Source organism: Ciconia boyciana, chromosome 8 (assembly GCF_034638445.1).
Source record: "Ciconia boyciana chromosome 8, ASM3463844v1, whole genome shotgun sequence".
Lineage (NCBI taxonomy): Eukaryota > Metazoa > Chordata > Aves > Ciconiiformes > Ciconiidae > Ciconia > Ciconia boyciana.
The window spans coordinates 12,469,263-12,496,838 of record NC_132941.1 but is presented as its reverse complement, the minus strand read 5'-3'; the positions used below and the strand labels follow the sequence as shown (position 1 = coordinate 12,496,838).

At 40.0% G+C, this 27,576-nt stretch overlaps 2 protein-coding genes across 8 annotated transcripts in view; both read right to left on the bottom strand.

Annotated features, from left to right (window-relative positions):
- The window catches only part of CEP152 (centrosomal protein 152), a 28,439-nt gene extending 15,603 nt beyond the window's left edge, over positions 1-12,836 (bottom strand). For 4 of the 5 annotated variants that reach the window (XM_072870932.1, XM_072870935.1, XM_072870936.1 and 1 more), the window contains exons 1-12: positions 12,622-12,836; positions 11,117-11,239; positions 8,306-8,406; positions 7,994-8,060; positions 7,425-7,769; positions 6,766-6,934; positions 5,851-5,991; positions 4,702-4,841; positions 4,205-4,405; positions 2,586-2,733; positions 1,210-1,301; positions 201-364 (exon numbers count right to left, since the gene is read on the bottom strand). In XM_072870932.1, coding sequence (XP_072727033.1) covers positions 201-364; positions 1,210-1,301; positions 2,586-2,733; positions 4,205-4,405; positions 4,702-4,841; positions 5,851-5,991; positions 6,766-6,934; positions 7,425-7,769; positions 7,994-8,060; positions 8,306-8,406; positions 11,117-11,203 — 1,655 coding nt within the window. In that variant the 5' untranslated portion in view covers positions 11,204-11,239; positions 12,622-12,836. Of the gene's footprint in view, positions 1-200; positions 365-1,209; positions 1,302-2,585; positions 2,734-4,204; positions 4,406-4,701; positions 4,842-5,850; positions 5,992-6,765; positions 6,935-7,424; positions 7,770-7,993; positions 8,061-8,305; positions 8,407-11,116; positions 11,240-12,500; positions 12,591-12,621 lie in introns of those variants that run through there. The other variant, XM_072870934.1, reaches the window with a different exon arrangement.
- Positions 12,837-13,722: 886 nt separating this feature from the next.
- SHC4 (SHC adaptor protein 4) overlaps positions 13,723-27,576 on the bottom strand; it is a 35,562-nt gene continuing 21,708 nt past the window's right edge. Inside the window, exons 6-12 of one of the 3 annotated variants that reach the window (XM_072870890.1) lie at positions 25,800-25,851; positions 24,333-24,459; positions 22,248-22,425; positions 20,809-20,869; positions 19,259-19,438; positions 17,609-17,791; positions 13,723-16,807 (exon numbers count right to left, since the gene is read on the bottom strand). In XM_072870890.1, coding sequence (XP_072726991.1) covers positions 16,782-16,807; positions 17,609-17,791; positions 19,259-19,438; positions 20,809-20,869; positions 22,248-22,425; positions 24,333-24,459; positions 25,800-25,851 — 807 coding nt within the window. In that variant the 3' untranslated portion in view covers positions 13,723-16,781. Of the gene's footprint in view, positions 16,808-17,537; positions 17,792-19,258; positions 19,439-20,808; positions 20,870-22,247; positions 22,426-24,332; positions 24,460-25,799; positions 25,852-27,576 lie in introns of all 3 variants that reach the window. The other 2 variants (XM_072870888.1, XM_072870889.1) reach the window with 2 other exon arrangements.

Genomic DNA, 27,576 nt, shown 5'->3' with positions numbered 1-27,576 from the left:
ACTGATTAAGCAGCAATTAGGCATCCAATTTATGGTGTTAGTCCAGTTTCCTGTTTCCCAGATTACCCGGCAATACAAGCAGTATTTAAAATATCTACCAAGAAAAAAAGATGGTCTTACTGGATCAACATTTTTTACACATCACTTGTGTAATTTCTTGAAGATTTTAGATTTTTCTTTCAACGAGAATCACTCAATACCTGCAGAACCTTGGTTTCTTCCCAGTGATTTTTTTAATTCCCAAATCTACATAGGAATCACCCAGGTTCGTATGCAGCTCTCCACCTGCATCATTCAAAAATACTCCAAGCTTGGCAGCAGATTCATACAAAGCTATTTCTTCCTTCAGTTCCATTAATTCTTCCTTAAAGGAAGAGACAGAAAAAAATTACACTGAGCAGAGGAACTCCAAGCAAACACGTCAGGCCCATGATAACTCTTCCAAATAAAACAAATACACAGAGCTATTCTTTCTAAGTATAGTTGCATTTAGCTGTATTTACTTAAATCATCTAGCATTAGTTTTATTTATTTATACTATCATTTTTGATACCTCTAGCAAAGCATATGTTAAAACTACAAATCATTTAGGGAATATTTTCTGTTGCTTAGTATATTCTATTGTTCTTATTACAGTTCGAAGTTACGTATTATTTCTTTTGCTCTTACTTCTTCTTTCCTGCTCCCCTTATATAGCAAAATGAATAACAACAGAAAAGTACATAGCTGGAAAAACAGCCTATTACTCTAGTACTTATTATGATTCATAATTTCCAAGATGATAAATTTAAGTCAAATATATGAACTGAATTAGAAACACAGACTTCCACTCATATTTTACAAAGGACTCTAGCATTCCCCTTTGCTGGCAAAATGTAAATTTCAGAACATAATATCTCTAACTATCCCTACAGACTAATTAAATTATGAGATTCTCAGCACATAGAATTTACATTCTTCTTTTTCCATAAGCAGGTTAGATAGATGTATGATACTAGATTTGTGCCGATACCTATGCCCTGCTGTGTTTTAATTAAAAAAAAAAGTCCAATATGCAACACTGGGAGATTAAGTAGTGGGTAGTCCTTTACTGAAAGGAGACGTGCTTGTTTCCCCAACAAATAAAAAGAGTTTCAACTACCAACCTCTTAGCTATAATGCCCACCCCCTAAAATCAAAACAGTAAAATATTTAGTAAAATTAATTAACCTGCAAAGCCTTGTTCATGTTATTGCTTATCATGTGTGCAGACTGAGCTTGTTGCAACTGAAACCGTAACTGATTTGTCTCCTGCATCGAGCCTATTGCAGGAAAGAAAAGAGAAAAAGAGCAAGTCATAAATATGCAAGAAAGACTATGCAATCTGAAAAGAGATCACTTAAAAATAGCAGTGTTGATTCTGGTAATAGGCATTACTCTGCTTCTATTTCCTTGAGCTCACTAATAGAAAATACAAATAATGAATGCAAGAATATTTCTGCCTGAATTGAGCAGGTGAAGGTTACTACAGGTCTCAAATTTAAACTGCAGTTTGTTTTAAAGTTTGGGAACTACAGTGGCTTTATTTTTTTTCAGAATTTTTAATAGTAGCTTTAAAATAAATACCATGAGGAGCAAGATGTGCCAAATGTTTGCTTTCCTTGTAGCTCACCAGAAGCAAAAAGTGACATTGTGTGATTGTGCCAGAAGTTTAGCAGGAACAGGACCACCTTGGAAAACAGGCCACCATCCCCTTCTCCCCAGATGAAAAGCTTAGCTTTATCAGTTCGCCAATTTATTACTGCTTTAAGGCATTCGGTGAACACAGCACAGAAAAATCATGGCATTTCTTCAATTGGCAGTTGCACTCTTTTTAAATACCCTATCACATTTATAGTTACTTATTTACTACATAATACTGATCCAATAAGGTTTTTCTCCGCTGACATAGCTCTCTAGAGAGCTTTTTCTTCCAGACTACCACAGTTCTTAAACAGAACATGCTCTTAAATTAGGATCCAGGAAGACAGACATTTCATTTAGTTAAGATGTTTCGATCCTATAAAGACATACATTACTACTAAAAGACTTCAATGTGTAAAGGTAGGCACAAGTCAAATACACAAAGAGCAGAGTATTTCACATGTTATTCCCACTGACAGAAGTTTCCAAGAACCAGCCTCCAGCCACAAAAATAATTATTTTCTTGTTGAGATTTGAATTTGGAATGGCAATTCAAGTCAAATGCCTAACACAAAAATAAGTAGCTTACTCCCAAAGGCTGTTATTTAGTCCAAAACTAAGTTTACACATATGCAGCACAAAATACATACGAAAATAGTTTAATGGCTGTTGTTTGGGTTTTTTGGTTTGGGGTAAGTTTTTTTTTTTGGAGGGGGACAGTATTTTTAATGTTTTTTACACTTCAGTCTAGACTTAACTAAACTTCATTTAAGTCCGACTAATGCACTGCGTAGGAAGTAGTCTAGTATACATTTAGCTTGATGTTGATCCCTTTTCAATAAGAACATAGATGTGCAATTTCACACTTCAGAAAACTGGAGCCATTTCTGCAAGGAAAGGTAAGGTGTCAGTAAAAGGCTGACCTGTTTGCAGTAAATTCGCACATTGCTTTTGGCTTTCTTCTAGGCTTCTTGTCAGTCGATTTATTATTTCTGTTTTTTCGCATTTGGTTTCTTCCAGCATTTTTTCAAGTTGCTTAACATGCTCTCCTAGATTTTTGCAAAGCTCTTTCTAGGAAGAGAGATTATTTTTACTCATGTTATAAACATCTAGCCATCTAGCACAGTTTCGGATATAGAAGAGTCAATACATACAAGACATGGGAGAAAAAGAATCATTGGATACCTAAAGGGGCAGAGGCCAGCTAAATCAATCACAGATCAAATTCTATGCTTGGCTGACAAGTCATATCTTACCGCATCAAAGTTAAGTTTTCACTAGGAGGCAGTAAGTATACTCATATATAAACATACATGGATATGAACTGTTTTGTATTTCCTAGAGCAGTTAGTTTTCAGCATGTCAGATTATCCCCTGTAATTAATCACATATAGTTGGTCTACTGCAGAAAAATCAAGCCTTCACATTATTTATATTAAGCCTGAGCTTAACTCAATTTAGTTTAACTGAGCTTAAGCCAGGCTAACACGTTCCAATCCTCTGTAAAAGAACTGTAGTTTTTTCATGATATACAAAGTAGCCCTTCATATGGCATTGCTTAGTTACCTACACAGACCTGGGAGGCACAGTACCTCATCTTTATTATGTCTTTTGACTTTTCTGTTTTCTCTCAGAAACAGGAGATCTCTCTCTAAATACCCCAAACACACTACCATAAAAAACTTTTTTTGCAGTAGACACAGAGCTGTGTAAGCTTTGTTGTGGTACTAATAAACAGAAATTCAGCAGTGCATTCTTTTTTACAAGCAAGTGCTAGTTACCTTTTCAAACATACAACCCATTTATTTTTTAAGCATATTTATGTTGAGACAAGAATTACAGACCTAGAATTAAAGAAATGTAATTCTATTTCCTTTATGTGAAAGAAGAGGACAATTTATTAAGCCCTGCCTAGACTACATTGCTTGAATATTTCTAATAGTGTAATGGACTTCTATTATGTCAGGTAGAGTAATTTTAATAAGCTCTATAACCATATGACACAATCCATATCAAACCCCATCTTAAAGCAAGCCTTTCCTCCCCCGCCCTTTTAAATTTGTACTTCTAAAATAAAGTGACTGTTCAGTGGCTAGGAGTCCTTGATCATTTTGAGACTAAAGCTTGGCAACAGATGGTTTATAAACAGTTTTTCTTGCAGCAAAAATATCACATAATTTCTTAATTAGTTCTTTTCTTTCCCAGATTTATTTGCTGGTACTCGTTCAAAAAGATATTGTGCACAGAATGAAAGTTCAGGAGAGAAACTAAGACAATGAATTCTTGCCTCCTCTACATCTGCTATGGACAAACACACAATTTGAACTCACAACTGCCTGGAGATGTTTATAAAAACATACCACATAGACTTCATAATACTGAGACTTATGTAGAATTTCCTTTCCATTTGCTTAGCAGCTTCCAGAAGGAGTTATTAGAATTATAGTGCAGTTATTAGAATTCAAGTAGTGCAGTTTAGGAAACATGGGAAGCTCTACAGCTTCTCCAGTACAGTACTCAGCATCCTAAAATAATTTCTCACCTGCTCTCGGAGTGCAGATTTTGTAGTATCAAGTTTCTGCTCTAATGGTAATACTTGCTTTTCATACTTCTGCTTGAGTGCTGAAATAACAGCCTCGTGTTGTTCTCTGGCTCGCTGAAGGGCATCTGATCGCTGAAGTTCTAACAGCTGCTTCTGCATGCTTTCCATGGCGACCTCTGCCACTTTGGATTGCTTCAGTATCTGTAGGAACAGTATTAGAGTAGCTCCCAGTTACATGTATTTTACTTTTGCTCCAATATTCTGTATGTCAGTTCAATTTTTTTGTGCAATATTTGCTAAAAGTCCTCAGATAATGCCTGGATTTTAATACAAAACTATTTTCCACCAGTGCATCCTATTCATCCATCATATATTCAGCTTCTGCAATTATCATGAACAGTGTTTCAAGAAACTAGCATTTACATTTGTGGTGCATTTGCATTAAATATAACTGTAGAGGTCTTCCACAATAAACAGTTTAAGAATATTTATAGTACCTGCTCCTCATTGGTAGTAAGAGTCTGAATTTGAGTTTCAAGGGCCTTTATTTGACCTTCAAGATGCACTTCCCGTTCCTTTCCATTCTGATAGAGTTTTTGAGACTCACGAAGACTAACAGCCAAACCATCCTTTTCATCTTGAGAGAGAGGAATAATAATTGTGTGAGAAACACGGCCAGCCACCCAACAACTTCATGGAACGTGACTGTTCAGTACCCCTGCTCTACAGAACCATTCGCTATGAGCCCTCTGATACTGTGGGCAACAAGCAGAAGACAAAACAAAAACATTCAGGCAGTCTCCATCCAGTAACCACTTTCTACCTCTGGAAAGCACTCCTCCACAGCTGGAAGCACTCATATATAGTACCTTGAGAACCCTAGTGGAAACAAGCCACATTCTGTCAGCACTAGGAACTAGCATCATCCCTTACACCACTGAAAGGGAGGAACAAAATAATTCCCCTGGAGGAACAGCCAAGACACAGCAAAATGGTTGACAGCTGAAGTTTTCCTCTCTCCTTTGCTCCTTTTGCATTCTAAAAATTATATTCTTAATTCTTTAAGATCACAACTCTTTTTTGTCTATTCCTATAAGAACAGGGAGACCAAGACAACTACCAGTCTCTACTACAGCTTTGATAATTTTGGAAGAGCTTCTCTCTACATACAGTCCAGGAAACAGCTTGTTAAACCACAGAGCACAAGAAAAAAAAAGTTTTTTTCATAGATGTACACTTCTCCTGTTGGAGTTTGGGAGGTTTGGTTGGTTTTTTGGGTTGGGTTTTTTTGTTTGTTTGGTTTGTTTTTTGTTTGTTTGGTTTTTTTACTTTTAACACACTACTTAGGCAAACTTCTCGCTTTTCTGTGCATTTTTAATGCCTGGCACATGGGGACTCTGGAATACAATGGTGGTCTTGAGAATGCAGTAAAAGTTAAGACAGTTTTGCAGTCAGGCAGTAATCCAGAGAATTTTCTTTAAAACCATGTTGGGAGGAGAGGTTTAGGTCCACATAATCCCAAATCAAGTTTATAAATATGATCAATACCTGTAGAGGCACTACCTAAATCAAAGTTTCAGAATAAAAAAGATGCTAGATATTAATAAAAATCTAAGAATTAAAGATCTGTACAAAAAACATTTTACCTTTGACCATTGAAAGCTGATGATTCAAATACCTAATCTGCTGGGCACTCTTTTCTAGCTTTTCATTAAGTTCTTCCAGTTGTCTTTCTCTTGCTTTATTTAGAACTTGAAGTTGAAGAATCTGCATCTTTTCTGAAGAATCTGACAAATTTCAAATAGCATACAGACAAGTCAGCACAGTCAGCTACCCAAGAAAGTCATGGTCGTAAGTAATTCCTGCCCGAAGGTACTTCTTTCATACAGGGACAAATTCACTGTTGGTTCACAAAAAATCACATCATTTTTAATCCATGTTTGATTCACATCACCTGAGTTGCTCTGGTAGCGATGCCTGAAGAATTGTAGGAACTACCAATGCAATTCAAACCTAACAGCAAGCCCAGATAAAGGTTTACATGCTGTTAATTCACACACAGTCTTGTGGCAACTTTAAATTTTCAAGATGTCTACTAACAAGCAAAGTAGTTCTGTCATTTGAAATGTACCTAACAGAAAAGCCCAATGTGGCATCGTACAAAATGTTTCCTAAGGTACAGCAAGTCGTTATTTTCCAATATTATCAACAATACAAAGCACCAGCAAGACTTGAGATCAAGCCATAAGAAATAATTTTGTTCACAGTCTCACCAGTCAAAACTACATTTTTAATAGCCTGAAACTCAAATAACCTGATCAAAAAAAAGCTGATTTCTAGATAAAGTGGAAAAAAACCCCACCAAAACAAAAGCAAAGTTAGAGCTATCCCAATGTAAACTTAGAGCAAAATAAAAGATCATATATATCAACATACTTTTAGTTGTCCTCTGACTAAAAAAAAAAAAAAAAAAATCTATTGAAATCAACAGGTTTTCTGTTGCTGAATTCCAGTGGACTTTTTACACAAGCTTATTTCAAATCTAAACAGCAAACACTTACTTTCATCATTGCCCAAGAATTCATGTTGCAAATCTTCAAACACTTCATTTCTTCTGGTTCCTTCTGGGATTACTGGAATTTTTTGATGAATGCCATTTTGGTATGGTTTATAAGTCACTTTGTAAGATTCTGGTGATTGGCCACTGACAACATCAGATGCAACAAATTGCTGTTGTGACAATATATACATAAGACAAAATAAATTAAAGTTACAACTGTAGTCTTGCTCGATTAAAATATTTTTCATTTTACGGGTTGACATTAAGAAGAGCTCTAGTAGCTCTTAATTTTCAGGCTACAATCCAGCACATCATTTAAGTGTTATAGAAATTTTAATGAAAGCTTCCACTTTAGGAGAACAGTGAAGCGTCAACTTCAACAGAGTAAGCACACATTTAAGTGAATCGCATTCATTCTACCTCATGGAATTCTACCTAGCCAATGAGGGGGGCAGGGGGGAAGATCATAACATGCACATATGAAAATCCAATTATTTAACACTTCATTCTTTAACATGCAAAATAGACTACAGAAGCCTCCCATCACTATTTAAACTGATAATAAGAGACTGAAAGCATTTAGAAATATTACTACCAACAGTTAAAGACTGTTGAAAATTTTCCAAAACAAACAGAAAAATGTATCAGCTTCTGAAATACCTTAAGATGTTCCTTTGGAGCATCTGGAAAATTTATTATTTTACTTTGCTGATTGTTAAATTCTGGTTTATGGCCATTTGTATATGGCCTGAAGCTTTCAGGAAGATGATACACATTGTTCCGTTGGTAGCAACTTGGACCATTAAACCCATCTCTACCAAGATACACATCATCAGGATCCTCTTGACCACTCTGGCCACAGTAATCTTCTTTAACATCATACAAATGTTTCTTCTCTTCATCGTTATGTAGGCCATTCCAATTCTTTCCATGTTTTTCAACATGATCATCTTGCTGGTCACACAAGAATTGTTCAGGGTACAGATTTCGTCCTTGTTCATAACCCTATGAATGGATAAGAGGTTCAGAATTGCTCTCTCAAAATGCAGATTTCCCCCCATCCCCCCTTCTTCTGGGGTTACGAGCCCTCAAGTTAGAAATACGTCAAATGAATAGCAAAACATGTCACCTACATGAAAAGTATTTCTCTAACAAATTTAAATAATATTTAGCATGTTATTACGAACAAGCAGTTCCTACTAATTACATCACTGCTCATACAAGCTTACATTTTGAGGATCACTTATCAATGGATGATCGTTCCACCTTCCATCATGCTTCCCAGGCTCATGCGATCTAGAGAAAGACAAGCAGCTTAACTATGTACTTATAACTTCAGGAAAAAACAAGACAAAACAAACCATCTCTTCATTAAATTAAGTGACATCTAGTTTGTTTATCATGGAACACAAACCATACTGCAAACTGCACTATAGCTCCCCTTTTACTTGGATTGCTTTTACACACCTCATCAGCTGAGATTTTTGCTCTGTTCTCAAAAGCACAACATAGATAATAAAAAATGGTGCAAAATGCCTTACTGCTCTTCTGTCTCATGAATGCTACAGTCTGAATAGCTGGACAGCTGGTCTCCACTGTCCTCCAGCATATCATGGGGAAGGTCTGTCAATAGCTGTTGCAACTGAAACAGAACAAACAACTTTCATTATATGCTTTTCAAAAGAATGCATACAAGTTCAGTCCAAAGAGATAGGCGAAATAGGCCACTTGCACAAAATCCTGTTTTGCTTCCTCCATTGAAAAGTTCACAACACTGGAATTCACAAGAGAGGCTTATACCACAGAATGCTTAATAGACTAGAGTACCAACCTAATGATTTTTCTGGTAAACTCTTATTAAGAAGAGAGCTGCACCAAAAAGAGGTAAGGGAAATGCCACCAGACAGACATGTCCCAGGACAGACTACTTTTGAAGAATGATTTGCAAACTAATAATGCCAAGGTTTCTCCTCCCTAAACCCCAGGCAAGAGGGGTACTGGACATTCAAAACATGCTCTTTCTGAGGAGTCTGGATTGAAATCCAGATAAGAATTTTCCAGCCAGTGTTACTAGATGCAAGAAGTCATCACTGCAATGATTAGTGGTCTGCTCATGTATTCAGATGAAGTCACCAAGCAACTGGACATGAACAGAGAAAAATACCACCACTTCTAATTCAGGAAATAGATAGTTGTGCCAAAAGAAACAAACAAAAAAAACCCACAACACCAAACAAACAAAAAAAACCAAACAAAAACCCAACATACAACCAAAACACTCCTGAACTTACTTGTTGTAATGATTCCTATACAGAATGTACCTCTTCTTCTGATTTTCAGAGAGGCTTTCATATGGGGCCACATATTGGGCTTCTTGTAGATTTGAGCTATGCACTCTCTTTTTCTTATTAGGTGACTTGAGAACTACACAATATATTCAGAGTTATTACATGCAGTTTCTGAATCTGAACCCTGTTTTTCTCCAAACTCTCAAAGTATGCGTTAATAAGAGCAGAAACATTAGCTGCCCTGTGCTAAATACCTTATTAGCATTTCTTTGTTAAAAAAACCAAAACACAAACAAAAAACCCACAAAAAAATTACCATCTACAAAAATTTATCTTAAAGATATGTTCTCAGATGCCATTTTAGACACTAAGACCAAAGGTTAGGTGAGAAGTTAAGGACAACTTTTCCAAATGTCTACAGAACAACAGAGCACCAAAAGTTTGTTCGATGAAGAAGTTTCCCTATCATTAGAGCACTCTCTAGATTTATTATATCTCAGCTCCAGGAAGCAGAAAAGGAAAGGCAGCATCATTCACTGAATATCCCCTTTCCTTTGGCCTGCTTGCAACCAAGGACATACTCAAATACCATAGGTTTTGCTGGTCTTGCACTGCTTTGGAAACTTGAAGTCAAGAGAAAGCAGCACATACACAGTTCACAAAACTTCATCATGAGAGTTCATATTTAAAACTAAGCTCAGTGTACCAGGCTAGCTAGCACAGGACTCCAGATGTGGGTAAGGGTTACTCAATTCTTGTTAGTGTTAAAGTACTCTCCTACCACGTAGATTTCCCCAGTTTTCAAGAAAAACAACAGCTGGTTTGCTATGGCAGAAAAACTAACGCAGAAAGTCTTGGATTATGTCTTGACCAGGGAACACAGCAGAGCCTGTGTTTTAGCCTCCTAACAGGCTAAAAGTCACATCCCACTGAAATATCTACAACACGTACAGTTCTATGAGCCCCACCTTGCCCCAGTTCAAACATGCATGACCTACAAGGATTATCACCAACTTATTCTAAAGAGGCTGCTTTGTTAGTGCCCATTGCCTCTTGTCCTGTCACTGGGCACCACTAAAAAAAAAGCATGGCTCCATTGTCTTTACATCCTCCCTTCAGGTGTTTATACACATTTATGAGATTCCCCCGGAGCCTTCTCTTCTCCAGGTTAACAGTCCCAGCTCTCCCAGCCTCTCCTTATAGAAAGGATATTCCCCTCAACACTCTGAACTTATAATCCTATTTATGCACTCTCTCGCTCACTCACTGTAATAACCCTACAATTATTTCACTACCTGTTCTCCTGCACAAGCACAACATTCTTTATCCGGGTAGAAAGTTTTGGAACAGACATCAGATTCCCTACAGTGTTTGCAATAGCATAATTCCAAGTTGAACAGCTATTGTTCTACTACACTTTTCTTGTGAGCATTTGTGTCTACATTACCTACACTCGAGACTGTGATCCATGAAGTATATATTGAGGAGGTTACCTGACATGAACATGATTTACCACCCTGTAAGAAACCATTATGCACATTCATGTTAAACACATATTTTGCCAATTCTCTTTATGAAACAAAAAGAACAGAAACATCCAAAATATTTCAACTCAAAAAAACCCCAAAACATTTTAATATATTCTTCTGGAGATTAAAGTACGTAATTTATAATCAGAATTTTTAAATTCTGATTATAATTATTCCTCATTCTTTTCTAAGCTAACCAAATTTTCAAGTGGAAGAGAGCAGTTGCTTTCTAAGTATTTTTAATAAGTGAAAAAGCTGTCAAGAAATACAAAATGTAGGTGACACCAGCCTTTTGCATTTGATCTGCTGCATAGGCAAGGAGTAACAGTCTTCCAGCCGCTACATATGACATTGCAAGGCTCTTAAGATGCAGCATCTCATTATCTCTTTACTTTTTATGCCACCCTTGCAAAGCACAGTCTGCACTCTGTTTTGCTCTTACTAAAGACAGCATAATTTTTTTTTTAAAACACTTAAAAGAGAAAAACAAAAGAAGCTAGATGCACAACAGATTAAATAATTTGTTCTTTTTCACCTCTTGTTCTCTTGCATAATCCTCTTGGTCATAGTCTTCATCTTCATGTTGAGTTTGTAGAGCTCCACTATCAAAGTCAAGGGACATTGTTTTCTAACAATGTTTTTCAGTATCCAGCAAAACCTATCGCAAGACAAGAAAATATCACACATGAGTAAAAGTGTGTGGGGGAACCAAAAAGTACCACCCTCACTTCCTAAATTAAGTAGCCACACACACAAGTATATTTTTTTGAAACAAACATTGCACATTATCTGTATCACTCACTTGAGCTTTTGTATCTCAGTATATCTAATGCTACTCATTTCTAAGAAGTTAGCACTTAAAACAGATTATTTGGGCTTTTCATATGCTGACATTATGAAATTATTGAAGTTCACATACAACAAGACATTATTTTTTTTCAAGTTCTAACACTATGTTATGCATATGTTGTGATACATGTTGATAGTTATGTCTGCTTTTAAATCTTGCTTCACTTATTTCTAGAGAATAACCATATTTTATACTAAATACTGAAAGTATGCTGCTGCTTGGATAATAGCTCTGATAGGAAAAATAGGAAAAGTATCACAGAAATAGGAAAAGTACCATGTCAGTTCCAAATTTAACTGCTTAATGAAGAGACTCAGGCTCCCAAGGGCTTGCCTACACCAAGCACTGAGTTCACAGTAAGCTACAGTGCATAAGTGCTGGCCCACATTTGGTTGTGAGATAAGTTACTCCCTGATGAAGAGATGCTCCTGACAGGCAGTTATGAACTAGAAATGATTGATGAAGATTTTACAGAATGGTACATTCTTTGAGCACACAGGTGTAGCATATGCTGAAGTCTTCACTCAGTATAAAGTAAGCTTTACGAGGGCATTATCCCCAAGTTAAAAGACATAATGTGTCACTTACTTCATTATGTTTAAAGCACCTGCTTGCCCACTGATATTCAAGGAAACTCTCTAACGCACTTAGCAGGAATCCTAACAACGCAAGTGCCTGTCTCTGTGCACCCCCTAAAATATCAGATTCCACAGCGTGACCGTCTGCAACACCTTTCATGGAATGATGCTGAAGCAGCTCAGCCATCTTCCCCCCAGACCCGCATCAGCTATAAACGACCACCTGCCCTCCCCTCCTTCTTTAAAGCCCTTCCCAACCCCACGAGCTGAGGCAGCCGGAAGAAAGGACACAGCCCCATTTCCCCGGCTCACGGCCTGTAAGAGCCGCAACCAGTCACGGAGAGCCGGGGCAGGGGCGCGGGGGGCAGGCCGAGGAGCGCGCGCCGCCACAGGGCGCGCGGGGCGAGCTCGTCAGCCGCCGCCTCAGCCCCCTCACGGCGGCGGCGGCGCGGGGCTGGCACCTGGCGGGGACGACTGCTGCCGTTACTCACAGAGCGGACGGGGAAGCACCTCCCGCCGGGGCCTCCTTGGCCGGCTTCGCCCCGGCCTCTGCGCGGCAGGAGGAAGAGGAGGCGGCGGCGGCAGAGCACGGTCCCGAGCACCGAAACTCACCTGAGCCGCCGGGCGCCGCGGCTGCCCGCGTCCCTCGGGCACAACAAAAGCGCGCCCGCCGCTCTTCCGCATGACAACCGAACATGCGCCCGCAGCGCTGACTGACAGCCGCGGGCGCCAACCGGCGGCCGCAGCATCGCCTCGCTGCGCAGAAAGGAAGGGGGGAGGGCGGGACGCACTCGCCCCGCCCCAGCCGCGCTCGGCTGCGCTGCAAACCCGCCTCCGCTGACTGTTCGAAAGCAGGCGCGCATGGCAGCGGGAACATGCCTGGCTCGCTGGTTGGCTAAGCGCTAGACCAATGGCTGTGGCCACTTTGCGGAGGGGCGGGGTCTCCCCGTGACGTTGCGACTGCGCGCGCAGGGCAGGCGGCGGGAGGCGTTCGGCGCAGGTGGCGGAGGCGCCATCTCGCAGGGAGACGTGGCAGTTGCCTGGCAACGCGCGATGGCGTTGTCGGAGAGGTGCCCTCGTGAGGTCACAGCCCGACGGGATGACGTGCTGTGACGGGGGCCTGGTCCTCACGACAGCGTCACGATGCAAGCTGACAGGATGGCACGAGCATCTCCCATTTTGGAGCAGCTGCGTGGCTGGGGGCGGATTGTCACGGGTTACTGCCCCGCTCCTCACACCGGCGCTGCCCCTGAGGGAGCTGCCCGCAGCCTGGCCCCTCGCCCTGCGCCCGTGCTGGCGGAGCGGTGACGGCGCACGGTGCCTGAGGCCCTGGGCTGAGCTGCACACGGGGAAACCCTTTAGGGGGGCCCGGGCGCTGCCCGGTGAAGCCCCACGGGAGCACAGGAGCAGCCAGGCCGCGCACAGCCGGCCTTCCTTAGTGCTCGGAGAGCTGCTCTGCTTCGAGGGCTTACTTCAATCTGTTTAAAAAATTGAAAGTTTCTCTGAGCGAACAGACTTCTTCCACAGAATTGCCTGTAGCAAGCATTCAAAAAAAAAAAGAAGAGAGGTTTATCGAACAAAGAGTGTTTGTTCAGAGGTGGGGAAGATATGTAATAGCTCCATCTGGTGACACTTAATAATGCTGCCTGCCTGCCCTAACGGCAGAAAATGGAAGCTGTGGCAGGAGAGAGGCGTCGGGTCATTGGTTACAATATTTTTATTGACGGAAGCAAACAGATACATGTGTTAATGTGTTTCAGTGAAATTTATAGGAGCTTTGAAAAAGACCGAACATGCTATGCCTTGTAAATGCGACATTATAGGCAAAATTAGCTGTTTTTCCCAGGGGTTTCTAGTAACCATTAGAACAGAGATTAACCAATTCTCCTCAGCATTTTCACAGGCATGAAACAATTTTTTTTTAAAGAAAGTCTAAATGTGCCTGACAATTCATATTAACTTTCTCAAAAACAGTATTTTGGAAAAGCTTCCAAAATTCAGATAACTTTTTTTTTTAGCATAGTTACTTTTTCTAAGACTTCCACACAGGAGGTGATAGTGTACTTTACATGAGATGGCTGGTCCACAGAGACTAAAAGCAGCATTAATAATTAAGTGAAGGCACGTAAATGTTAGAAACCAAAAACTGAGTTCCTAGTTTCAGCTCCAGAAGAATGGATGTAATTTATTCTAGGAAAATATCTGTTGTCTGTAATGCATGGATGTGTTGTGTCTGAATTGTATCTGTAATTAGTTGGATTTTTGCTTTCTCTCACATCAAGAGATTTTGATACTTGTTTATTGCACTAGCACCCAATTATCTCCCTTTTTCCTTCACAGGTTCGCTTCAGACACATACAAAAGATGCAGGAGCAACAAAACAAATATTCTGGTCTTACTTCTGTTTAAGTTAGTGATATTCAAAGAGGGAGACAGACTGTGTCATACTGTGATCCAAGCATCACACACTAATTCTGGATGTTTTTACGCACTGGTAAAGTAAAAACTGGTGAAATGAAAAAAGTCCCCAAGTCAGTATCTTGACTGACAAAGTCATACAACTTTGATCTCATACTATCGCAACTCCAAACGCTATTATTCTGGTCCCAAGTAACTTTGATTTGTAGTAAAAATAGAGATGGAGTTCTGCATGTTTGCCTTCTATGACCTGTCATAAAAGTCAGCTTTGATGCAAAAGTCAAAACCACCCTATGCAGGTCTTTCTCTACCCTCAACATGCCACAGAAGTAGCTATTTTTGTTTCATGTTTGCTCAATAAAGTCATGTCAAGCACATTATGAAGTTCGGTAAGACATCAGAATAGAAAGGATACTATGCAGGGATTTAATATTCAGTTACAGTTTCTCGCCAACTATCCTTGCAATGGCACAAAGCTTGAGCATGAACTCTTGCTGGGGGCCGCCTTCACAGGTGAAAACTGTGCATAGGATAGAACAGGCATAAGCTTGAGCTTCTAGCTCGAAGGCTTGAGGTACCAATAACGCCAGCCTATTAGCAAGGAAATCAACTACTAATGTTTTAAAGCTTCTCACTGCTTCAGTATATGTAATTGAGTATTTTAAATAATGTTATTATCAAGGAATGAAATATATTTTATGCCTAGTAGCTGAGGATAAGCATAAAGATGTTTTTCAGTCAGCTCTGTGTGTGGCTCTTTACATCATATTTTCCCCTCCAAGAAAGCCTATGTCTTCAATAATTCTATGTGTATACAACCCCTCTTGTTTTCTAGAGAAAAGAGCTCTTGCTATAGTGTCCCATTTAACATGAACACAGGCAAAAGAATGGAATGTATTTTTTTATAGTCAAGTCTTCCAGCAATTGCTGACCTCCCCAACAATTGTCTGCCTTATGGAATTGAGCTGGTGGTCTGGGAGACAGAGGGAATGTCCCTGCTCATGCCACAAGACATTCCTTATCTTAAAGGGACAACTTTCTCAGGCCACCACCTGGACTACCAGTTCATTCTCCAAACCCCCCTGCCTTTCTTCAGTTACTTATTAAATCACTGTTTCTTCAACAGGAAGCCCAAGAAGTCACTGTTCACTCTGAATATAGGTTTGTTCATATTTAGAGTATTTATTGTGGCAATAAAATTCATAGGTTTCCTTTAGAAGACTTTTTTCCATGTTTAGGAACAAATGGACTCTAGGTGAAGAAAGGGAAAACCCTATCTTGTTTTGGAAAGAACACTGAATAAGGGCATATGCAAAGTTCAAAGAGGCTTTTAAATAGTTTTCTCTCAAAATGTATCATTAGTTTTGGTCAGCTCCTCTAGTTTGTAAACAACTATGTAATCAATGAAAATATATTTAGCCTACCTTTAAAAAGAGATGTCTCCAGTATTAATTGGTAATAATAGTAAAATCATATGCAAGACAAAAATATTAGGATCTAGCATGCTTGTCCTTTAACAAGTTCTATTCCAAAATTATATTACATATATTATTTTCAACTTTGTTGCATAATCTCAAATCTTTGAGTAGTCAGACAGTGATAAAAAAGGATTAAGAAACCAGACAACCTTTCTGTATTGTGAACGCTATTCATTAGTAAAGTGCTGTTACAAGCAAAATGAAATTGTTAGTGTCTATCGAAAGCAGATGACATTTTAGTAATATTCAAATTGTATTTGTTTTGGCAAATAGTTAAAAGCTTAGACATGTTTGTTTAACCACCCAAAACTAATTCAGTATAAATAATATTGGTTTCCAATAATTCTATGCTAAAAGGCACATACTAATGTTCCAGCAGTTTGTTCAAGTGAGCTTTTGCATGTAGAGGTTTAATTGTGCTTTTAAATAGTTACTGATTCAGTATGACCTTGAAAGTGACATTTGTGCATGTCCAAATACCTTCTCACAAATGAATCTCACACTCTGAAGGTGTAATTTCGTTAAGATTAAGATTATATATATCTATATAACTATGCTTGTTGATCTCTATAGATCTACATAGATATACACATATACATATATTCATACATACACACACAAAAGGGTATCTTCTGGAACAGCAGCAGAAAGTGCAGTCTATACTTTTTTGAATTGTCTTCATAATAGAAAGTTCTCAGTACAGTTCTCAGATATGACTTGTCTTGGGATTTGTGAGATCCAAGGGATTATTTGTGATATTGCATGTGTCCCACATTACTCTCTTTCCTTACAGGCTGCTTCAAGCTCACTTCACTTCCAGAAGAGATGATTGGCAAATTATTTTCCATGTGATACTGAATAAGGTGACCCACACTATTAAATATGTGGTCTTTGGTTCTCACCTAATGAAAGAAGCAAAAGAATATATTTGTGGTTAGATTGTGCTTATAACTGGTTGGACATGAGCCTAGCGCATTAAAGTCACAAGGCATTTAAGCCACTGAACTCACTGGAGCAGGATCATTAGGCTGTAGAAAACAATTCAGACCTATCCTTTGACATACCATTAGCGGGTGTGAAAAGCAGAGGACCAAGTTAAATAGACTCTATGTAGAACTGGGGAATGAAATAACCTTTTTTTTTTTCTCTCCACAGAAGAGAGAGATTTTTCCCTAAATCCCACTGAGGATTACTTTTCTGATTTACTCTCTCCTCAGAGATGTCACTCAAGAGCGCTCTTCTAGCCCTGAGCAGAAGCAAGTAGAATTGAAGTGACAACAAACCAGCTCTACCTTTTCTGTATCCAGAAGTGTGTTACTAATCAAAGTCATTATTTAATGTTAGGGTTATTTTTCTAGCAATACAAAGTAACAACGCAGAGGATGTATTAAGTGTATACACTAATTATCAGCACCTGGACTAACAACAGTATTTAAGTACCTCACTTCTATTTCCATGGTACTTCGGTGCTTATAAGTTCTTGAATTGAACTTTCAAACCTACTGAAGTCAGTGACTAAATTTAAATTAACCTGGATGGAATCAGATCAGTTCCAGTTCCTGGAATGCACCCAGGCATTTTGACTGAAATATCTGAGCAGCCCTGAAATTTCAGTATATGAAGTGTTCATACCTTGCCCTCAGGATCCACCAAGAGCAAATGCTTTGCTTGCCCTCCCTGAAGTCCACTGAGGACATACTGACCAGGTGACGTTGTGCTCTCTCGCACCAGAAAATCCCCATCGTTGACTAAGAGGCTCTCTGCTGCTTTCCTGTTTAATTTGCCATGGTAACAATCTTCATTCTTTATCTGTTGCTTTATTTGTGACAGAACACAGAGACCAGCTGTGTTGCTTGTGGCACTCTGCTGAACAGCTTCTGGTAACTCTAAAATAAAATGAAAGGGAATGTATTGGACACTTCACCTAGAACTTCATCCTAAAAGGATGAGACACAATATTTTTTATAGCTTTTAAAAAATTCAAATGGTTCAGTCTTGAAGCTGTGATCAAACCAACCTTACAGTCTGTAATAACATGCACACATGAATGCTCACAACCCTCCAGTGCATTAGGTGAAATCATCACACCATCTCCTCCCATACCTTAGATGGGAAAGCCTTGGGTCGCTAAGCAACAGGGATTGGAAACAGGATTTTTTCTGATGCTCTACTGTTTTGAGTTTGTATTTCTTTGGTTGTATTAAAAAGTCAAATCTTCCCTGTAAAAACAAGATTTTTGTTGTTTTTCAGCCACTTTTTTTTTTTTAAGATCTAGTTTTTCCTTCTTTCTTAACAAGCTCTGAGGAGATTGTCACGGATCATTGGGAGAGTCATGTTGAGTGGCTCCAGCTATGTGCAGGAATGTAAGACAACATGGCCAACGTAGCCAGAAGGGAAGGATTACAGCATGATGCATCTGCTGTGAAAAAAACAAACAATTACTGAATGTACTAACAAAACTGGGTGGTTTGGGATACAGCCAGTCAGACTGCAAATGATTCACAGGCAGGATTTTTCTAAGGAAAATAAGAGGATACCACTTCTTCAATGGAATTGTGCAACCTAAGGCTCCCCAGGATATAGCCAGTTCCTTTTAGAGCATAATACAGCCCCGGGTTGAAAATGTCTCAGTGGTCACAGCTTTCCTTTACTGTAGTTCTGTCCAGTCCTTTGCCCACTTTTTTGTGTGGAACCAACTCTGACAGAGAAAACACTCAGTGGGAAACCATAAAAGGCAAAGCTAATAAAGTATTTTCAATAATGAGGACAATCAGTAGCAACTATATTGTCATTTAATGGATATCGACCACTTTGAGTCTGTAAATCAAGACTTAATTTGACATACATTTAACAGATACTACTGATCAAACAGTTTGATTTAGAAATTATTGGATGAGATTCTTATGCAAGAATTGAGAAAAGATGGTCATAACAATCCCACTGTGACCTTGCATGCTACTGCCTGTGAAACAAAGGCATCTGAGGCCACTTCCACCTTAGAGCGGTTAAGATCTTGAACATACAGGAGAACCCTCTTCCTTGAGGTATGGTGCAGTCCCAAGCTTTCATATCATGTTAAAGACTTGCTTATTATTACCTGTGGAACACTATTTATTGTCATCAATCAGCTACAGAAGATGAAAGGTTACTCTGCTTGCTTACCATCACTACTTTTAGTCTTTAATCCCCTTTGTCTTGAATTTAACAAGCAAAAAAAAACAACCAGGAAGGATTTCTTCCCCCGGTCTTTTCTATATTTCTTATGCAGAAACCAAAATCTTTCTCCATGCACACAGATGACAGGACCCCCTCTTTTCAAAGCTGAAAGATATGGTATTGCAATGGGAACCTACTGGCCTGACGCAGTGGGCTCCCATGGATCTGTGTTGTTGCTGTACCGCGGGCTGTACAGACTGCAGACTGCAGGGTCTGTGTGTTGATGTAACACGGATCATCAAAAAGATCTGTTTTGTAGGCAGGCTTCAATAATGTTGCCTCTTTTTTTGTCTTCTGTGATCTTTCACCACAATTACCTGCAATTAGTATATAGTATGCACAGATTTCCTTCTTTTTCTTTTTTTTAAACTCAAGTTAAAATAACTGTAAAAGCTGAAGTAGGAACATTGTTGTTCTTATATATCCCACTAAAGCCATTCAGAAGGAAAAGAAAAATTGGCAGATGTACTTATTTTTCTTTATGTCTAGAAGGCACAAGGTACACTATCCAAAATGAGTTAGAATGAAGTTTTCAAAAATGTTCCACACTAGTTCAGTTCTGCTTCAATCAATGTCAGCAGTAAACCCCCCACTGACTGAAATGAAATTAATACATGTGACTCTACAGAGACAAAAGCCATATACATTGTTTGTTGCAAAACCCTTTCCTTCCCCTCTGCACCACAAAAAAAGCTTGTGGGAAGCTGAACCATTCTCTCTCTTGTTATTCTGGTGGAGCAGGGAAGATGGAGGAGGTTGGCACTTTATGGCTCTGTCTGGAGAGCCAAAGCCACAACTGTCAGGTTAGGATCCAAGCCTAGGAACAGGCTAACAGAATATCTCCTGCAGGGTATGAAAATAATAGCACTTCAGCTAGCCAAATAGCACACATTTTTGCTCTTTAGCAAATGTTTTATTCATAGACCTATTCATTCATTCTTTTATTTGTTCACCCTCTCGTTGTAGAAACCATTTGATTCTCCTTTCCTTAAAACAGAAATAACACAAGAAACTGAAGTGTCCCCTGCAGACAGTGTAATGGATCGCTTTAGAGCGGTGCAGGTGGGAATTCAAAAAGGACCTCATTGTGCAGTGAAAGAGATGAGTTGAGGAAATGTGCTGAGGGCATCAGCTGTGGCAAGGGACGTCCAGAAAGGGATGGAGGCTGGTGATCTCCTGGGGTCCCAGAAAGCAGGTTTTGCTAAAGACAAATTGATGCCGGGCACAAAGCCACCCAAGGCAGGGGAAGGGCACAGTCACACTGAGAAGCCAGTGATGCTGGAACCAAGGGCACAGGCTCCATTGGAACAACCACCCGATGCTGATAGTTTGGGTCTCATCGAGCATTTGTAGGGGAAAGGGGTATTTTCAGAGACTGATAAGCAACAAAGTATCTTCCTTTTTCAAAGGGAATGAAAGGGAATAAAACAACAAAGAGTATGAAAGAGAATAAAACAAAGAGCTACTGTACAGTATCATGACAAGTAAAACGAGTAAGTCTGCCAGCGGACATGAAGATAGATTAGTGGCCTTTAGAAAAGCTGTAAGGCTTTTTTGTCTGCCCTTCATCTAGGGAACTAGAAATGACCCACTCAGTAGAACACTTTTCACCATTGTATCGACAGCCAAGGGGGAGTCTGCCTTGGTTAATTCTGCATATGCATGAGAAGGAAAACAGAGTACATACCCATAGTTTTGTTCTCTTCTGGGCAATTTTCATATATATTGATGAATGTTGGGCTGCCTGTCTGTAGAAAAATTGTAAAAACAGTCACATAAAGTAGTCCCTTAGAAACCTCAGGTAACTTTAAAACATCCATGCACCAGTTAATTGGGATACAGGTAACTAAACATATCTTCTTCACCAAAAAATTCCTATCTCCTCAAATAATATTTCATGCTGATACTCTTCTTTCTACAGGGCATCATGTCTGGACATACTCCAACCTCACAGAGACAGTTAACTGCCCAGTTACATATCTAAGGTTTAGTATATATACAGTATAACTCCTAGGTAATAAAGTTCAGGTTTTCTTACAAATGTTCTTTACAATAAAAACAAGGAGAAATAACTACAGACATCATGGTTTGAAAGTGAAAAGGTCACCAAGTTGTCTGAGCAGCACTAGAAGGTCAGCAGAACTGAAAGGAAAAACAAAAAGTAACACCCCATGGAAAAAAAGGCATTTGCATTTACATGCTGCAGGGTAACTCCTTGCAACAACTCTGGCGAGCTTCAAATGCAAACTCAGGATGTAGTCAAACACCTTTTTAGAGAACTGTTGGGGAGGCAGAGACCACTAGGCCCACAGCCAGGATGTGGAGTATGGCTGAGGTTAACAAAGCAAAAAATGGATGGAGCAGTAGCACAGGAACACACAAGAACCTGGGAGCAGTTGCCACCAGACACAAATGGGAGCAGCAACTTTTTAGACAGCACCAACTGGATTCCAGCAGGCACATCTGAGTGCGCTCCCTCTGAGCAAAGCAGTGGTGCCTGCTTCCCTGAGTGGGGAAATACCAGTGTTTCCAAGAACTCGCCCAGCAGGCTTTGAGGTTTGTGCAGCCAGTCTGAACTCGGCTGGTTTTACTCCCTGACTTATTGTTTTTTATTCCCCGCTATCCCAGATAAGAGCCACAGATACATGCATCTTTTGCTGCTCTGGCTGATTTAACAGAGCCTCTTGAAACACTCCAATGGTAATTAATGTTGTATATACATTGCAGTCAGTCAATGTTGTATCTATAGGTTGTAAAGCATAATGGACAGGATGAAATATTTATCAGATCACAGAATCAGGAGCCAGGAGGTCCCAGATTTTGCAGATGTTCTCACAGACAAGCCATTTAAATCTGTATCTATTTTCTTCTCACAGATAATGAGTGAACAAGGGAGTATTACTTGGTCTCCTAAAAGTACTCTAAGGACAAACCAGTTAATGCTCAGAAAGTGCTTTGGGATTCAATTATGTACTAAACATCATTAAATCTAGCCTAAAAAACCCTTTCCCAGGATAATCAGGACCTGGTTCTGATGTTAATGCCACGCTTTACACCACAGTAACACTTTATTATTCATTCCCATAATAGGCAGTGACAAGTTATCCCAGAAGATGATGTACTTACCAAGCAATACTGCTTTTTGCACTGTATAAGACAGTTAGCCCTTTGGTCTGTTTGCACTTTCATTCGCATGTCTAACACTCCACCGGTGGGAGGCTCTTTCCCTGGAATTTCGTTGTAATATTCATGATCCTCCCTCTCCTGTGAATTCCCAGCTGATCCATTAGCATTTGCTGCCTCGCTGAAAAAATATGGAAAAAAAAAAGCGACTGATGTAATCAACTGCTTTCTAGTGTATGCAAACATCCCCAGTGTTTGTGCATCGCACAATACACAGATTAGCCATATGGAGGCTGTAAAGGGCTTTGGGCCTGAACTTTCAGAGCTGTTTATTTTTCCAGTTACTTCTTCCTGAATTAAAAATAGAGTCATCACACTTTGGGGTGCAGGGAGGTACAGTCATTTTCTTGGCACCGGGCAGCCCAGATCCCTTTTCTTTGCCTTGAAAATATAAAGAGCCACCTACTGAAACTTTAAGAGAAGAGTGCCAATGCATCATTCATGAAGGTGTCCAAAATGTAGACCATAAAACTAGTTCCTCTGGCTTCTTGTCTCATCTGTATAAATCTAGGGATTGCTGGGGGGGGGGGGGGGACGACACACGACACAACTTCCAAGAGAAAATTAAAATGTGGCATTGAGACAAGCCTGCAACTGTTTTAGAAAATCAAATATTGCTACCAACAAACCCAAGTAGTTTTCCTGATTGGAACATACACTGATTTTAATAACCATAATCAATATAACTGTTCTGTTTCAGCTTGAAGAAAACACTGAATGACATGAAGGAGAGCGCCCAATGTTTTTCTTGAGCTAAACCAGAATGATGATAGTTTAAAAGTACAGCTGATACATGGCAAAACAACTAGGTGCTTCCTGTACTGTCTCCGGTCCCAAAATAAAAAGCTCATCTCAAATCTTACTTCTCTGTTTAACAAGAATATAATTGGATAAAAGGCCTCGAGCAGGAAAGAGGGAAAGTTCAAGTAGTTGATTATGTGATATGCAGTGCAAGTATTTGATTATGTGATTCATAGTAGTTTGGAAGTGGGTGACTCATTCACACAGCAATATCCGACTTCTCTGCCTGAGGGCTGTTTTCCGAGGCTGGCTGAGGGTTAGGCTCAAGGAGGAAATCTAATTAGCCTCTTCCATCTTGCCTTCCTCTGATTTACTGGTGGCATAACCTAGCAGAGTTTCATAGGAAAGGCTCTTCCTCTGGTTATTGTCCCCAGGGAAAACAGACCAGTATTAGCAGTGGAAGGGCAAGAACCACTACATACAATGAAATAAATATAAACTGGAGCTGGGGCTGCTGTTACATAATAAAACCGGTTCTGTTGCATTGCATCAGGTGCTGTAGCAGTGACAATGCCTGCACAGCAACTCCTGGTGCTCAGGATGCAGTTAAGCAGTGTTAACAGATTTACCTACTCATGGGAGGCAGCAAGTGATCAAATTTGGTGTTATGGTAAAGACAAGACTGAGAAAAATAGGCATGGCTAACCTGTGAGAAAAGCCATAAATTAGATCAAGAATTGTGTCCCCAGTGCAATGGAAAAAGAGTAGTTAAAATGGAGAATTGTGGTCCAAAAATTAATCTAGGCCCTATATTTTGAGCAACGTGCAGGATGTGAGCAGAACAGCAGAAAGGTGAATTGCTTTTTTTCCCTCACCACACACTTTCTACAACTGCAGTGAGCTTAAACTTGGCATGGGTCAGTGCTGAGCTCAGTGTGTTTGTGTGCTGTATTCATAGAGCAGAACTTACTTGGGCAGAGTAATTTGAACATTTGTTCAACTTACTTGCATCATTTAAGATAAGGCTGTTTTAGCTAAGGAACAATATGGCTGAATTCTATGCTGTTATGCACCTGTACAAATGTCACCGAAATCAATGGAGTTTACTGGAATAAGCTAATTTTGGTCTATTATACTCTGTACATACAACATATACTACAATTAGCACATGTCGAGAAAGCATATCCAAAGCATCTTATTTATGGATCACACTTCAGAGTATATTGTTTTCCTGAAAAGTACTAAAGAGAAGAAAACTGCCAGTTAAGTGACTGAGAATGTTCTGACCTTTCATTAGACGTAACCAGGCTGGATGGGTTCTTCAGGTACTGTTTGAACCTGAGCTCAAAAGCCTGCCCTATGGTGTTTATCACCTCCTGCGCCATCCCATTGGGGCATTCCAGTATGTGGCATGCTGCAAAGAGACACCTTACTTTAATTAAGTAAATCCACTTTATACTAGAAAATAGAAACACAAGCTATATTGCTTACAGCAGAAAAGCTAGGCATGAAGTTATGCATCTAGATAGCTTTAGGACATTATACCGACTGCGATTTTTGATGTGTTAAGGAAATTGCTCTAGGTATTTTGTAATCATAGTAACAACTTATGCCTCAATAAAAGAAACTCTCCATTGATGCTTCCTGCATGAAGTGCTCCTCTATCTCCTTTTCGGTCCCTGCCTAGCAGCAAGCAGAAGCCGGGGAGAGAACCAGCCCTGCCAGCGTGCAGTTTTCATGTGAAACAGCATGGAAACAGAAGTGTGGGTGGCTCTGGCAGCCTGGGACAGGGCTCCTTCGGGGCAAGACCATGCTCCTGCCACCAGTCCTTGTTCTCATGCACAACCTCAGGAAACTCACTCCAGCAGCAAGCACCGTGTGCCCAGGACCGGCTGTCCCCTCGGCAGAGCCACCATGAGATAGCACTCAGGGATGGTGCTGGGCCAGCTGCCAGCAGGCTGCCAGGGTACAGGAGTTCTGCACATCTCGGCTTCAATATTGGGACTACTGTTGAACCTGCAGGGTGCCCTAAGTTAGTCAAAATAGCAGTGCAGGTGATGGAGCGACAGAGAGGCAGGAGGCCAGACTGTTAAGGCTGCAGCCTAGCTTCTCCAGATTTTCATCCTGATTTTCTGAGCCATCCACAGCACCTTAGAGTAAGCTCTCCTGCGAGCTGCTACTCTACCAACTTTATAGCCATTGGCAGTGTTGCTCTGTGAACTGTCTGGCATGAAAGAAGCCAAGGGCCAGTCTTTCTTCTATTGCAGGCAAATAATCAGAGCAGTGCAAAAGGGATTTTATCCCCTGGGTCAGCCTCCAGAGGGAAGGTCTCATACACCTGAGTATATACCCCACTCTGCCTTCCAGCAACATTCACTACCTTTCACCTCATCTGGAAGTTGTGCCAGAGCAGGGCAGCCGCCCACTTTTCCAGGCTCTGCCCTTCCTCCCCAGGCACGGCCAGCTTGGGAAGGCTCCTACCCCTGCATGGAGCCAGCAGCTAGTACAGCTGTAGTCTGACCTGCAGATTCTCACTTCTAGTCTGACCTATAGATTCTCACTTCGTGGCACAAAGAGTATGATGTTTAAAGCCACAGCCTGCATACCATCACCCATATCCATACACGGAAGTCAGAAATTGTAGAGAATATTGAGCTGTTCACTAGCTTTCTTATTTTAAAACTCAAACAATTCCTTGGTACAGATAAAGCAATCATATAAACATGTATAACAATCTGAAAACTGTTTCCATACCTCTCTGATTAACAGGATCTTTTGCTACATATGCAACGTAGTCTGTTGTATCCTATAGGAAAGAAGATGACAAATGTCTTTAAAATTATCACTATGAACAACCCTACCACCACAACAAAGCAGCTGAGTACAGAGAGATATATTTTTAGCTTTAAAAAGCGTGCTTCTTTCAGGGAAAACAACCAGAGGTGCTAGCAAAGTGGGCTGAGGGAAAGATCAGTGACGTGCTGGTGGCTATCGACACAGTAATTGTGCTGGAACCTTTTTCTTGTAATAAATGCACTAGACCATTTGGCGTTCTTTGGATCTCCAATAAACTGTGTTTTCAATGCCAAACTATGCAACAGGAGCAGAAACACAACTGGTGCCTCATCAGCAGGCAACGCTGCTCTCTTCCGCTGCTCCCACGGAGCTCGAAGCCTCTCCCATGTCACGCATTAGAGCTGCGTGACTGCCAGTCACAGCTTTTAGCTGGGACAGTCCTTATCCATATCAGTGGAAGATAAAATAATGCTAATATACTGCAAAGCACAAGTTAGAATATTCCCAATTTGTAGCATGAAGATTGAGTTTTGAAGGCATCTTAGAAAAACGTTGATCTTTAAAATACCACAGAATATAATATGTATCTGATCTCAATTGCTGCTGCCTGATTTTAGTCTGGCTACGATCAGGTTATATTACTCTGGACCTCAAGGCTGCTGCTGAGATCAGACAACTTCAGTATAATCAGTTGTCTGTTTCAGATTCTCTTTCCAGTCAACATTAAAATAATCCTGGCTTTTTCTAGTGAAACTGAAAAGGGAACTGGAATAGAAAAATTAACATTTCTAGTCACACTGCAAAAGCAAAGAGTCGCTTGATAATTCAGTGTTATAGTAAAAATGGTGAGGTAATGAATAACATTCTTTTAATTATTAAAGATGCATTTTGTTATTTTGGATCTTTAAGGCGGGATGGGGAAAATGCAATTCACAGCTTAAAGGCATGGCTCTCTTGAGGGAAGACGCAATCAGCTGGCAGGAAACAAGGCCCCCATTTGCAATATGCACAAGAACAATCATTTAATAATTCACAATGAATGACACAAGAGGCAGGTCTTAGGGCCAGCAGAACTTGACCTAAATAATTTTTTTAAAATCTCCAAAGTTAATATCATTAAAACAAAGCAAGCTAAATATTTCTTATGCATTTAGTGAACTCAATTTCCTTCCTTTTCCTTTCAGGTTTTTCTTAAAGTTCATAAATATTTTAGGATACACTTTTAAAATAAATTAGATCTAGAGAGCAACTAGAAACGAAAGTAACAGGAGCAGTACCTGCTATTTTTATATCTTTGTAATGTTTAAGTACATGCATGGATGACTTTGCTTTAAAATAAAGCCATAAAATAAGGCTTTATTCTCAGGCAGAATATTACTATTCCTTAACAGTGCAGAGCAACACTGAACTGCATTTAGACCCTGAATATGGGGGCAGGTGGAGAGACATGTCCTGCGGAAACTATCTCCCTTTTTAAATGTAAAGGGTATTTTGGAAAAATTACCTGAACAAGCCACCAAAGTTGCCCCTTATGTGAAGTGCCATTAGATTTATAGTTACCACCGCTGAGCAAGACCTCCATTTTACATATTCTCCCAGTAAGAAAACTGTCACCAGCTGCACCACCAAGCCCATTTCCTGCAGCACATCTGTGTGCAAGCACATCTCTTGGTGGTCCTGACATTAAGCACTGACCAAACCCAGCCCTGTGTAGCCTGTGAGATCCGATGGGATC